Source organism: Helicoverpa armigera, chromosome 30 (genome assembly GCF_030705265.1).
Source record: "Helicoverpa armigera isolate CAAS_96S chromosome 30, ASM3070526v1, whole genome shotgun sequence".
NCBI classification, from domain to species: Eukaryota; Metazoa; Arthropoda; class Insecta; order Lepidoptera; family Noctuidae; genus Helicoverpa; species Helicoverpa armigera.
In genome coordinates this window covers 77,929-92,350 of record NC_087149.1, presented here as the reverse complement: position 1 = coordinate 92,350, position 14,422 = coordinate 77,929, and the positions used below count along the sequence as shown (strand labels likewise).

Genomic DNA, 14,422 nt, shown 5'->3' with positions numbered 1-14,422 from the left:
TCCAATGGTAATGGCCAGTAGTTCTATAACAAATAATAGGTAAGTACCTAAGTAAGACTAGAACTTGTACTTGTACCCATCAAGACTAGGACTCCCAGGGGTATCTTCCGTGTACCTATGAGAAGGGGCCTGCAAAAGCTGATTAAGTAATGAGGCCCATTAGTATTTATTAACTAAACGAGCACTTACATTTTCACTCGATCCCATGTGAGTTTGCAAAATTGGAGGACACGTAATGCCTTTCAACCACGGACTACCATTGTTGTTAACATTGATGGTCAAATTGACCTTTGTTTGATCGCTCGATTAAAGTGATTGAAGCCACAATCCTGCCGGGGCTGCGGGATTGTTCGTCTGCTGGGGCTGCGGGATTGTTCGCGCGATTTACCGCGGAACTAGTACATGAAAGACCTACTACAGAACATGACGGTTTTTAGTCAGTAAGAGTCTGACACTCCCTCATCGCTGCTAACCCACAGCGGGAGGGGTCATTTGATGATTCTTGACGTCGTTAAAAAAAAGGCACAAGCTCCTCGACTTTTGTGTCTAAAGACCCTCTTTTTTGTAGTGAGAAATCAATCATCATGACTCCCACTGGGAGTGTACCTCTACCTACAATGTCCTTCTGAAAATCACAGTATGCCAGGGCCGCGGTAACTCACGCGGACAAGCCAGGGCTTCTTAAACAAAACTACTAAATAAAAAACAACCCAAGATTCCAACATATTTATCGCACAGCTTCCACAAAACGAGCACAAAGACAGAACATGAACTAATCCTTAGTCCCGACGCAAACCTTCAAGAAGGCGCGGATGAACTTAAAGAAGTCTGTGAACATACAGCCTGTCGCGTCCAGGAGGTCGCAGAACAACTCTTCGAACTGCATGCAGGGGATGCGACAGTTGATCATGCAGAAGAGGCAATTGATCACCTCCTTCAAGTAACACGCCAGGATCCGGCAGCATTGACAGCAGCTGTCATTGAGGGTCGTGGCTAAAGAGAGCAGGGATGGTTCCTTGGGCACCGGAATGAACTTCTTTCTCTTGCAGAGGAAGCACAGAGCTAAAGCTGTCTTTCTCTTCTCTTCTTTCTCTGTGTCTTTTGTTGTTTTTGCCTGTGGAGTTCATTATTATTACTGCCTCGTTGGTCTAGTGTTCGCAAGCATGACCTCTGTGCACGAGATCTCGGGTCGGGCCGAAATTGCTTTGAGGGCTTTATAAGTTTTCATAAAACAACTCGTGATACTCGTGGACTCCTGCGCCTAATCTCTCTCCGGTCTTGTCGGATTGCCTTCCTTGCCCATCAGGCTATGAGAGTGAAGGAATGGTGAGTGCACCTGTGTCTGCACTATAACGTGTCCTGTGCAGCTGGCTGATCTCCTTGAATGAGAACAGCCGCCGTGGTTGAAATCGGCCGTGGACGACAAGATGTCTCTAAAACTGTGTATCTACTGAGCTATACTATGTGGGCTATCGGTGTTCTTGATTCCCGTTGATCAGTAAAAGCATTTGATGCGGAAGAATGAGGAGTATACGGTGGGAAAGGTGAGAAGGAATGTACGGTGGGAGACTGCGTGACCAATTAAATAAGGATGAAGACAATAAGGCCCCAAGGCCCCAATAAGGCCATAAGGAATTGAGAAGACATGGCAATTGACGCAACTTACTCGTAATTTACATGGTGCTTTCTCTTTCTCATCCGCTTTGCCGTGTTTGACGGGGATCCAGTGCCTTGGATGCTGGAAATCACAAAAAATAAATTATATATTTCTTTGTGATCGTGACCATAGCTCCAATGTTAAGGTGCGCTTTGCTAGGCTGGTCCAAAGGGTCGGTACTTATCTCCCAATAATCCGCCGGCTGTTTTGTACAAGTTTCTGATGAAAGCTTTGAGTTGTCAGGAACCAGAAAGCCTAGCAACCACTCTTACCGGGAGTAACTGGGAAGTAAGAGGTCAGGGGCCAATTGACATAACGTTGCCTCACTCGGGATCACCAAGCTGATGTGGGAACTCAATAGTTTTCTAGTTTATTCAGTTTTCTAATTTATTTGCACATCTAAGTAGGTATCCAAGAGATGTTTCGGATGGCACGTTAAACTGTAGGTTCCGGTTGTCATTGAACGTCCTTGGCATTCGGTACGGGTAATCAGAAGCCAGTAAGTCTGACGCCAGTCTAACCAAGGGGTATCGGGTTGCCCGGGTAACTGGGTTGAGGAGGTCAGATAGGCAGTCGCTTCTTGTAAAGCACTGGTACTCAGCTGCATGCGGTTAGACTGGAAGCTGACCCAACATAGTTGGGAAAAGGCTCGAGAGATGATGAAGTATCCAAGAGATAAGACCATTTCACAAACAGATCATCGCTTTTCTATAGGACCGTTGAAGCAGTATTTCAGAGCCCGAGAGAAACCGCGGGAACCATACCTTGATGCGCCAAGTTTCCGTCGTAAACTCCATGATTCAGTGATAATAACAAATTAATGTATAATGTTACACATTTACTATCAGACATGTTTCACTAATATTATAACTTCTCCCATATTAACGTTGAATTTTTCCACAATTTTGCGTCCTTTATTGACAATCTGACATGACAGCTTGGCACTGTCAACAGTAGTTTTTTTTCTGGAGAGCATTATTTGTGGTTGCTGTCAGAAATCTACTGTGGCCTCCTTACTGCTGACCTTCGCTTTATCTCTCTCCAGTGGTTTCGGATTGCCGTCCCATCGGGTTATGAGAGTGAAGGAATAGGAGTGAGTGCACTTGTGTCTGCGCAAATGCTTGTGCATTATAATATGTCCTGCGCAGTTGGCTGTTCTCCTTACATCATCATCATCTCTGCTGACCTGATGGGAGCAGATCTTGTGAGCATCGTGTTACCAGTGTCTCTCGAATGAAATCACGGAGGAAGGAGGACTGGTATTCATCAGCAGACACTGATGTGGAGATACTGATAGGAAAGAAAGGGTAGAGAAAATGGAAGCCTTGAACCTGGTGACCTCGAAACAGGAAACGGATATTACTTATGATGACTGAGCTTATACTTAGGTACTAATGTTACTTTCCAGATATCATCGTATTTTTTATGTAACTTTGAATAATAGATTATGTAACTTGTAGGTATATTTGGGTTAATTATTATTATCTAGGTACCTTAAAGTAAAGTTGCAGGTGGTTCTATGTGCTAGAACAAGTTTGCAATATAATTAGCTGTTTCCGTTCATTAACTCGGTTAAATCACTCACTTGGCCGACTGATATTTCGCTGGTTTTAAGTCTTGTTCAAATCAAACTAAATAGATCCTGATGGTGCCAGGTAGTTTCCACCTATGTACGTAGAAAACTGGGAGAAACCATTAAACACTAAAGTTTGAAAATTCTTTAAGGTTAATTCCTCAGGAAAATTCGTATACACATTTTCTTAGGTACATGACCGACATTAAAGTGCGTCATGATGCAAGGGTGTAGCAATCACGAACTTTCTGGCTCCGGGCTCATTCTGCGAAAATTTCTTAAAATTAACAAAATTATTTTTGCCCGACCCAGGAATCGAACCCGAGAACCTATGCACAGCAGTCGCGCTATGCGACTACTAGACCAACGAGGCATAGGTAGGTCTATATGTAAAGGCCCCAGTACACGTTGGCCCAAGTGCGGCCAATACACGCCATCACCAATGTGGACACGGGGTATTGGTGCAGGTTGGCGGACATTTGTCAAGGTTGGCGCGCATTCGGCGAGTTGTCGGTTTTTTGGGCACACATCAAAGGAATCTTGGCCCAGCTTGACGTGTGGTGTTTACACATTCAGCCAATGTTTAGTTCGTCACTGACCGCTGAGGATAGTACACTTTTGTGTTGCGTGTAAGAATAAATATAGTAGTAAATAATATAGTAGTGTAGTATAATATAAATATATATTATACAAATAAACAGCCGCAGCCGTAACTACCTCGACGTCCATCGCAAGTGGTTTGCCAGGCAGCAATGAGCCATGCGCCAATGTGTAAACTTCATTTGATCGTGGCCTACATTTGTGCATTGTGCAGCTTGGCCCAACACAGGCCAACGTGTACTGGGGCCTTAAAAGACAAAACTGGTTATCTTAATAGGTCCAACTGTTTATAAATAGTAACAAATAAAATAAGTCTCTCCTTAAAACAGATATGTGTAGGTATAATCTTGAAGTCTGCAGAAAATCCCTACACGGAAAAATCCTATAAGTACTTAAATATCAGGAATGCAATAAAAGCTTAAAATAAAAGTTAAAAAATACTTGCCGAGCGCAACCGCGGCCGATAACCAGTCAAAACAAAGATTGTCAACAATGATTCCATACAACCAAGCGTGCCAACTTACAGCTGCGGCCGCGAAACTGTATCGCTGGAACATTACAAAGGAAATATCTCTCGAATCAGCTGCAAATGTAAACTTGTTAAGGAAACGTCAGATAGTGTGTATGTACCAACTTACATTTGCGGTTGTGTTAAGGTAAATTGAGCTTTAAGAAGTGGTGTTAAGAGTTAGTGAATGTGTGTAGAATGTATGTTAAAGTTGGTTGTTCAGATAAATTACAATATAGGGAGTTTAGTATCGCGGGCGCCCGCGAACAGGTCGGACGCGGGAGAGGTCACGGCCGAATTTTACAAAAACTTTTATTGTTAATACATCGTTCGATAATTTGTGATTCTCTATTATTATTTGTTAGTGTATTGTGATGTTTTACAATAGTTTGTGTTGTTAACTAAATGAGTGGGTTGCTAATGTTAGAAAATGAATGATAATGATCGACAGGATTCTATTTAATTGCGATACTATTAAGGTGAGATATCATTTTAATGAGACTAGTTCACTTAACATGTTTAACCGACTTCCCAAAAAGGAAGTTGTCCTCTATTAGTTTGTATGTTTCTAACACTTATATGCTTGCTAAAACTTTACACTTGTCTACGTTTTAAAATGTAAGGAGAGGTGTATCTGTATGTATGGCAAGTAATAATCATTATTTTTTTAAGTCTCTGATCATAATACAATACCTAGTAAATTAATTTAACTATCAAACTATATTGCTATCAAAAATATCCAGATGGTTCAGCCAATTTTTCTCCACCTGGGAATCGAACTAGATCCTCCATAACTTAGCAAATTAAAGTAAGAAATATTCATAAAAACCCGCTGAAAAGTTTTATCAAAATCCTTCAAATAGTTTACAAGAACGTATTTAATAGATCACGAACATTGTACATTTGTAGTTAGTGATAATAACATAAGAAACCAACGAAGCTATAATTTGGTATAATAACGTACTATTATATGCAATCAACTTGTATTACTGACATAAAGCCGTTTCAATATCCTATCTGTTCGTTTGCTAACCTAGTTAGCAAACGATACCTATAATAAAAAAAAAGTCGTGGTGGCCTGGTGGGCAAAGAACCAACCTCTCAAGTAAGAGGGCGCGGGTTCGATTGCAGGTCAGGCAAGTACCAATGCAACTTTTCTAAGTTTGTATGTACTTTCTAAGTATATCTTAGACACCAATGACTGTGTTTCGGATGGCACGTTAAATATACACCCGGTTAGACTGGAAGCCGACCCCAACATAGTTGGGAAAAAGGCTCGGAGGATGATGGACAGAATTTTGACATTGGCCCCATTCAAGTTATGTTTTCCTATCTCTGTAAGGAAAACAACAGATAGGATATTGGGAATGGCCGATAAGCGGCGATGTCATAATGACAGGAGTACTATCTGTCATAATATAGTTAACGAGTATGTTTTGTAGAACACGCTAGTCTTAGAAATTACTGGTCCGAAGGCACGATAAATTGGTGGGTCCCGGCCGTCATTTGAACATCTTTGGCAGTCGTTACGGGTAGTCAGAAGCCAGTAAGTCTGACAACCAGTCTTACCAAGAGCAATCAGTTTGCTAGTAACTGGGTTGAGTAGGTCAAATAGGCAGTCGCTCCTTGTGGCACACTGGTACTCAGCTGCATCCGGTTAGACTAGCAGCCGACACCAACATAGTTGGGAAAAGGCTAGGCAGATGATATTATAGAAGGTTAAGTACCATAGTTGACTCATTTCAGTTTTCAACAATGTAATATAGCGAACACGGGCTCGCAATTATGTCAATTTCTTATCTTATAGCGCATATCTTAGACATAGACAAAGAGTATTGTCTATGGGTGGACTTTGCTTCATAACTAAGTGGAACTGACCTGGCCAACGTTAACAGGAACAATATTAACTGTTCTGTTTGTCAACGCAGCTGTTAATCATCTATGTATACTAATATAATAAAGAGGATTTTTTTTTCGTTTGTACCCAAAGGCTCTGAAAGTATGGAACCGATTTGAAAAAATCTTTCACAGTTGGAAAGCTACACTCTTCCCGAGCAACATAGGCTATTTTTTATCCCGGTACGGGCAGTAGTTCCCATGGGACGTGAGAGAAACCGCGGGGAGACGACTAGTAATGTAATAAGATCTATTTAAGCTAAGAATATAGTAACTACTAGCTTTTGCCCGCAACTTCGTTCGCGTGGAATAGTGACTACCAGCAGATTTTTGATTTGACCAATAGATAGCGCTATATGTCCGGAATATTTTTTTTTTGTAATAAAAACTATCCTATGTCCTTTCTCAAGTTTCAAACTATGTCTGTACCAAATTTCACACAAATCGGTTCAGTAGTTTAGGCGTGAAGAAAAGACAGACAGACAGAGTTACTTTCGCATTTATAATATTAGTTTGGATTAAGTAATCTGTGATATTATTGTGGACCTAGAAACTATACAAAAGGAAGTCTAGAATTCTATCATCCGATCATCCGTTACAAACAAACAATAATGTAAAAGTATAAAAACTGATCCGGAATTTCAACCTTTTTCTATCTCGTTATTTATTCAAGGCTTTTGATTGAGTTTCCCTTAGCAGAGTAGTCAGAAAATTGTAATTAATATTATTTTAACTTAAGGAATTAATTCCCGTAATAGCAGACGTTACTATTAAGTATTAATTCATGGACTTTTCAATTTAAGTAACGAGATTTTATTTAACACAAATAGGATGCCACAGGGTAGAATTATAGGACCTTTGTTACTTTTTCTATGAATATTGCGATTCCTTTTTGGAAACAATAGCAACTTCCTCAGCTCACAGTATAAATTCAATGAAATATAAATCTGACATTGTAAAAACTTAACCCTCATTTTGGCGCAGTTAGGTAAATAGTACAATACAATTGATTTCCTGGTCGGCTTTATTCTTGAACTGAATGAAAAATAAAAAGAATCTAATGAGCTACATACCTCTTGTAATGAATAGTTGACTACAAGGTTATGCGGTTTCCTATTGCGGTGATTACATCCGGAGTCACATGGAATTCTCCTCAAAAGGTTATATACCGACTATTTATATAGGGCACTTACTTTCATAGACTAATTGTAAAGGAAACATCAGTAGGAAAGCTGGACCTTAATCATCTAGCTAGAGACTTGAAAATAAAGGTTTTAGATACTGCATAATATGTACAAAAGCAATACAGTGTGACAATAATTATGTTGTATAAGCTAGATAGTAATTCTATTCGTTTATTACCATATTTTGAATACCCGAACGTACCGTAATGAGGGTGAAATATGTTCTGTTCACTAGCTACATAATGTCAACACCATATGTACAAAACTACTGAAAAAAAAATGGTAAATAGACAGAACTTAAGAAAGGGCATAAGTTACCAAGGAGTCTCAAAGACTAATTTCTCACATAATAATACACGAACTTTACAACAAAACCTATTCTCCATTACGCGGCGAATTCAAGACAATGATTGAACGCTATCGAGTACCTAAGTACGGTAGACTGCTAGAGGCAACTGTCATGCACCTTAACCCAATAGTAATAAGTATGATTTTCCTATAAAAACTGTTACCACTGACCTGAAGATACTGGCCGTTTGTTTGTAAACTCCGCGGTTACACAATACAACCTTTTTCAATTGAATTTCAAATGTTCGACGCAATAGTTCCCTGACCGGTTCAAGAGGCGAGGTTAAGCTGCCCGCGGCTAGTCCTTGGCTGGGTGACCGGTGCAAATGTAGTAAGGTCCCTACGTGACTTTGGTGCTTTTGAATAATGTAAAGAAAAGTCGTGGTGGCCTAGTGGGTAAAGAACCAACCTCTCAAGTATGAGTGTGTTGGTTCGATTCCAGGTCATCCAAGTACGGGCTGCGGGATTGTTCGAAAGAGTTACCGCGGCTCTGGTACATAAAAGGCCTACGACGGAACACGACGGTTTTTAGTCAGTTAGAGTCTGACACTCCCTCGCCGCTGCTAACCCACAGCGGGAGGGGTCATTTGATGATGGTCATCCAAGTACCAATGCAACTTTTCTAAGTTTGTATTTAGTTTCTATAAAAAAAAAGTATATCTTATATTGATATTAGGCATCAATGCCATAGAGGTAGTTTTCAAAAAGTCTTCAGTACTTTAATTTTCAGTAGTTTTGTTGTGAAAATCGGACACACAGAATTATTTTCGCATTTTCTTTGAAATCTTTACATACTTCTGATTCAGAGTAAATGTGACGAATGCAAATCTCCTCATTGTCATGCTTTAGTATAGCTTATTTTCCTGTTATCCCTGATGATGAAGTGAGCATTATTACTGCTAAATTCCCCGGGAAAATCTCCCCGTGAGTAAATGATGAGTTTATACCATTTCCCAAGTAATAACCAATAGTTTTACATTTACATTTACATGAAAACATTTGGCAGCCACACAATTGAGTCATGTAATTTTTACAAGTTTCTAACATTTACTATTAGTATGTATTTTCAAACGATTTGTATGTCTTTAGTTTGACAAGGTCGTATAGGATATTGTCACGATAGGTATTAAAACATGATATAAATGTACTTAAGTATTAATAATTTATTTATATATTTATACCATTTTATCTATCAGTAATACAGCTAAAATTGAGTCGTGGTGGCCTAGTGGGAAAAGCACCAACCTCTCAAGTATGAGTGTGGGTTCGATCCCAGGTCTGGCAAGTACCAATGCAACTCTTAAAAGTTTGTATGTACATTCCAAGTACCTATATCTTCGACACCAATGACTTATAAGTTAAAGGAAAACATCTCGAGGAAACCTGGACTATAAAGTGTGAAATCATTAACCCGCATTGAGCAAGCGTGGTGATTAAATTAACACTCAATCCTTCTCCGTGTGAGAAGAGGACGCAGCACACACGTGCCACGATACAAAGTCTGATGATGATGATGGTTTACAACAAGAGTAAGATAAGGCACATACAACGCAACAAGGCGTAGATAAGATCCGATCTATAAATATAAGTCTCGTTAAGAGGCAGTGGGTCGCTCCTATCCTTCTCAGCGACATCCTGCAGGGAGGAATTTATATTATAAGATGACTGCTTCCGATCATTACATCATATTGAGAGATACACTAGCTACTGCCTCTGGTTTCACTTAGAATATAAGTCCTCTCTCAGCCAGCCGCGCAGGACGTGTTATAGTTTGTGCACATTAGCTTGTACTGCGGTGCACTCACTATTCCTTCACTCTCATGGCGCGATGCGACGACAACCCGACACCACCGGAGAGAGATCACAAGCACGACATTAACGTGCGACACGATGCACGGGTGTATCAATCACCAACTTCCAAGCTTCGGGCTGGTTTATGAAAGTTTGTTAATAACCCACAAAGCTATTTCGTCCCGGGAATCGAACCAGAGAGCACGCTACATCAGTCGCGCTATGCAACTAAGGAAGACAGTGTTTCTTTAGTCCCATTTCATTAGTAAGATTCTGTAGCTTACTTCAGAGCTATAAAGTTAGTTGCAGTCTCTGCAACTGCAGTTATCAACTATCGGTATCCCAATATTCTAACTATCCGTTGTTTCACTTACTAGCTAGAGATTTGACATCACTACATAGTATAAAACAAAGTCGCTTTTTCTGTCCCTATATCCCTCCCTATGTACGCTTAAATCTTAAAACGTACGCAATGGATTTTGATGCGGTTTTTTTTAATAGATAGAGTGACTGAAGGGGAAGGTTTACATGTATAATAATATCCATTAAATAGTGGAGAAATACCCTTGCGAAGCCGGGCGGGTCGCTAGTGACTTGTGTGAGGCTAATGACAATATTCTTCTGAAGATAGCATATTGGGACCACCATAAGTAGTAGTTACTGTAAGTACAATGATGACTGCAGTTGCATAAGACGGCATATCACCTGCGTCACTAATTGTCTTCTACAAGGACGTGTGCACTCGCTCCGTTATTATGAGTTACTCATTTCCGTTCTACCGGTAAGTACCTTATGCCTACATACTTTACTCCAGTCTTGATTACATTACAGTGTGAAATACTTCGCACGCTGGGATGGGAATTCTGTCATTTGTCGTGTTCTCAGCCCTTTGAGATAGGATAGATAGCTGACTGTGAAATAATTTCTCACATAGATTCAGTAGTATTGGAGCTTTTGAGATACAAACAAAGAAGTCCGCTAATAATATTAGTTTCCTTGGTCAAACCTTTCGATTCGATTTCGTCCACCTTCTTTTTTCGTGGCTCTGTGTCTTCTTCTACTTCCTCCAAAGACTATTTTTAATCCTATAGCTGGGATTTAAACCCGTATTTACCTACTCAAAATCATTTGGTATTTATAAAAGACAGCCCCCAAAACGCCCACCCTTCACCACTTCCTATGTGTTATTGCTGGGAAGAAGTGGCGCAACAAACTCCCCAGCAACACATGTCTGTCTGTAGGGTAGAAGCGACTTCACAAAAGCAAGGAAGAAAACAAAAGAAGGAACTATTCTCACTTCGGATGTTTGTGTTTTAATTCATCAGTAGTTCATTTGTTTAATATGTGTTTATGTAACGTCCTATCTAAATCGTTTGTCTTTAGTTAAGTGCCTACTTAAATGGAGTATAGATATATCTATCTATATATAGATTGGATCAATCTATATATATATAGATTGGATTCTAGTCTATAGTTGGAATCATACCTGTACTTACCTTTACACGTGTCATATGTACTTATCTATACTAATATAATAAAGAGAACACATTTATTTGTTTACCTTTACAAGTACCCCTACTGAACGGATTTGATAAATTCTTTCACTGTTGGGGCGCTACACTCTTCCCGAGTAACATAGGCTATATTTTACCCCGTTACGGGCAGTAGTTCCCACGGGACACTGAAACCGCGGGAAAACGGTAGTTTATACAATATAAGAAATTAATACAATATAATTACCAAGTTATCATTCGTACTCTTTGAACAGCTTATCGCTAAGTTATTGCAACTTAATGACTGGTAATGTGGTGTTTAACCTCGCTCTCATAATTAATTAACATCAGTTCAGACCTAGGGGCTGAAACCTTAAGATAACTGCTACTTATCAAGTGTGTACTTTTGTTTTCTTTGATGATACGTATCGTATAGAGCTCGTGGCAAAGTAGTCGCATGGCTGAAAGAGATCGCTCTTAGCGACAAGACGTTAATTTATATCAACTATGTACCTACTTAAATTATAAGATCTAAGATCAAAAATATAAATTGGTGTGCCTACCTAATCAAGTATATATGTCTACATATCTAGTCTAAATATTAAAGTAACAACCACATAGGTCGATCGATCATAATCATAAGGTTAAGCAACGCTTGACGCGGTTGCTCCGAGGTGGGTGACCATCTTGTCATGTTGTGTCGTGGTCTTCCGTGAAGACATGTTAAACCCAATTGTCATTTGGACGTTTCTGACAGTCGTTACGGGTTTACGTATAAGTCAGTCTTACCGAGGAGGATCGCCCAGGTAACTGGGTTGAGGAGGTCAGATAGGCAGTCTATACATTTAAAACTACTCATTAGAAACTTGAACTCTGAATTGTGGAATGCTTCATTCATTCAGTCATGTTGCCCCTTTCAAAATGTAAATTACATAGTTACTGTGTGTCTGTGCTAGTAAATAGTATAATGTAGGCTAGGTCAAAGATGAGATTCACAATAGAGTCAATGAAACGACATTTAACTCTGATCGTACATACTTTACATACTTAAATCTTGAGGACTGGCACATAACTATGAGGAATAAACATATAATAATTTGTCTAGCCTTTTTTCGACTAAGAATGTGGTCAGCTTCGAGGCTAACCGGACCCAGTTGGGTGCCACATACATAAAGCAACCATCATCCTCATCATCCTCCGAGCCTTTTTCCCAATCATGTTGGGGTCGGCTCCCAGTCTAACCGGATTCAGCTGAGTACAGTGCTTTACAAGAAGCGACTGCCTATCTGACCTCCTCAACCCAGTTACCCGGGCAACCCAATACCCCTTGGTTAGACTGGTGTCAGACTTACTGGCCTGACTTCTGGTCGTGTCCTGTTTCAGACAATCTATTCTTTTTTTCTTCAGTCTGCCTTTCCTTTCCATTCATTCACTACTCTTTCTCTATTTTCGTTCACAATTTGTGAAACCAAGTTATATCAAAGTTTACCTATTTACTTTTCTTATAGGTCGTTTATATGAATGGGGGTCGTTGACCGTTTAGCTGCTTTCGCATCGTCCTACTATATCAATTGAGTATTGTGGACTAGTGCGAGTAAAATGGGCTATCTTCTGACCTATTGCCTATTAGACTATTGCTTGAACGTCGAGCTCAATAGCCGCTATCTTGGCTATCTAGTGGCAAAGATTATAAAATGTGTTGCTGTCGTTTCTACGATAAGGGTTGAGGTTTTAAACCCAAGTGTGGTACTTAGACTGGAAGCCGACCTCAACATTGGGAAAAGGCTCGGAGGATGATGATGATGTTGATGTGGGTCTTAAACTGACGGTTTTTATGTAAAAAGCTGACCCTTTTATTTCATCAATGTGCCTCGTTTCTTAATCATCTGCTTAGCCTTATCTGTTATGTCGGGCTCCTTAGATTCCAATTTTTGGAAGAACTATTGTAAACAATTGCAATTTTGAAGAGTGTCTATAGAGTTACTTGCCGGTTCTCTACATGACCGCCACTTCTTGGAACCGTGCAATTAACATGACGTTTCGAAAAAGCTTTTATAGGCCTACTGATCAGAAAAAACAATCTGAATTTGTTTCTATTCAAAACTATAGTGTAGTTTTTCTAGATAATGCCTAGGAATAATAGCTGCGTCTGATGTCACGGTCGTCACGGGTCAACTGCTTCTAATAATGATTGCTACTAATAAACGTAATTAGAGGAAGCCAGAGCTAGACAGACACCTGAGATCACGGCCAGTAAACCTGTAATGTAGTCAGACCAATGCACAGGCGGAAAAACTGAGGAAATCTTGTGACTTTTTAAGCGACTTTAAAACAGGAGGTTCTCAGTTTAACCTGTATGAATGTTTGTTTGTGTGCATTTATCTCACTTTTGGCTGAACTGATTTTGATGCGGTTTTCAGCATATTTGTCAGACTTTTGTATGTTTTTTTTTTTGGTTTAGTTTTGAAGTGCCTTACCCACAGTACGTATGTTTATTTCTACTGATTCATCACCTATCTAGCCTTTCCCTATAACGAGGTCGGCTACCCGTCTAACTGTATGCAGCTGAGTACCAGTGTTTTACAAGGAGCGACTGCCTGTCTGACCTCCTCAACCCAGTTACCCCTTGGTAAGACTGGTGTCAGACTTACTGGCTTCTGACTACCCGTAACGACTGCCAAGGATGTTCAATGACAGCCGGGACCTACAGTTTAACGTGTATATTCTTTGTCGACAGCACATGACAGCGGCGGTGACGCGGCAAGATGGCGGTGTCTGACGTCATCGCGCAAGATGGCGCCCACTCAAACGTCAAACTGCACCCGTATTTAGTTACCTTAGTGTAAGTAGACGTATTTCAACTTATATTTATTTATTTACTAGCTGATGCCGTAAACTTCGTATCATTTAAATCTTCCCTGGACCTCTACAGACATTTTAAAACAAACTTAAACACAAACTAGCAAAACTAACAATTAATTATATTTAATAGGTACCTACCTATAATTATATTCTAACCTGCTGTTCATGTTCATCTATATTCTGAGGGAACTACTTTCGGCACGTGGATAAAAACGTGAACCTACATGTAAAAGTTTCATAAAAAGTCAGCCGTTCCATTTTTTCTAAGATAAAGGAACGAATTTCCGCACCCCGATAATAAGAAACCTATATGAATGTCATTCTGATGTATGTATAAGTAATGTTCATTACAATTCCGTTCAGCCGTTTGTGAGTAAAGAAATTAATGTAATCTTTTGTTTGTAACTGCTTCAGGCGCAAATGGCTGATCGGCTTTTGATAAAATAAAAATTGGCAATAAGTAACATAGTTGATACGTTAATAGGTACTTACTTACCTATATACTTAAGT

General features: G+C 39.8%; 2 protein-coding genes across 3 annotated transcripts in view; one reads left to right on the top strand and one right to left on the bottom strand.

Annotated features, from left to right (window-relative positions):
• LOC126056156 (uncharacterized) overlaps window positions 1–14,422 on the top strand; it is a 52,642-nt gene that overhangs the window by 17,359 nt on the left and 20,861 nt on the right. Inside the window, exons 1-2 of one of the 2 annotated variants that reach the window (XM_049848103.2) lie at window positions 4,557–4,817; window positions 13,788–13,892. In XM_049848103.2, the coding sequence (XP_049704060.2) occupies window positions 13,816–13,892 (77 nt within the window). In that variant the 5' untranslated portion in view covers window positions 4,557–4,817; window positions 13,788–13,815. Of the gene's footprint in view, window positions 1–4,556; window positions 4,818–13,787; window positions 13,893–14,422 lie in introns of those variants that run through there. The other variant, XM_064043036.1, reaches the window with a different exon arrangement.
• The window catches only part of LOC135119167 (double-stranded RNA-specific editase Adar-like), a 65,995-nt gene continuing 52,284 nt past the window's right edge, over window positions 712–14,422 (bottom strand). The window contains exons 5-6 of the mRNA XM_064043039.1: window positions 1,667–1,738; window positions 712–1,114 (exon numbers count right to left, since the gene is read on the bottom strand). The gene's annotated coding sequence lies outside the window, so the exon portion shown is untranslated. The remainder of the gene's footprint in view (window positions 1,115–1,666; window positions 1,739–14,422) is intronic.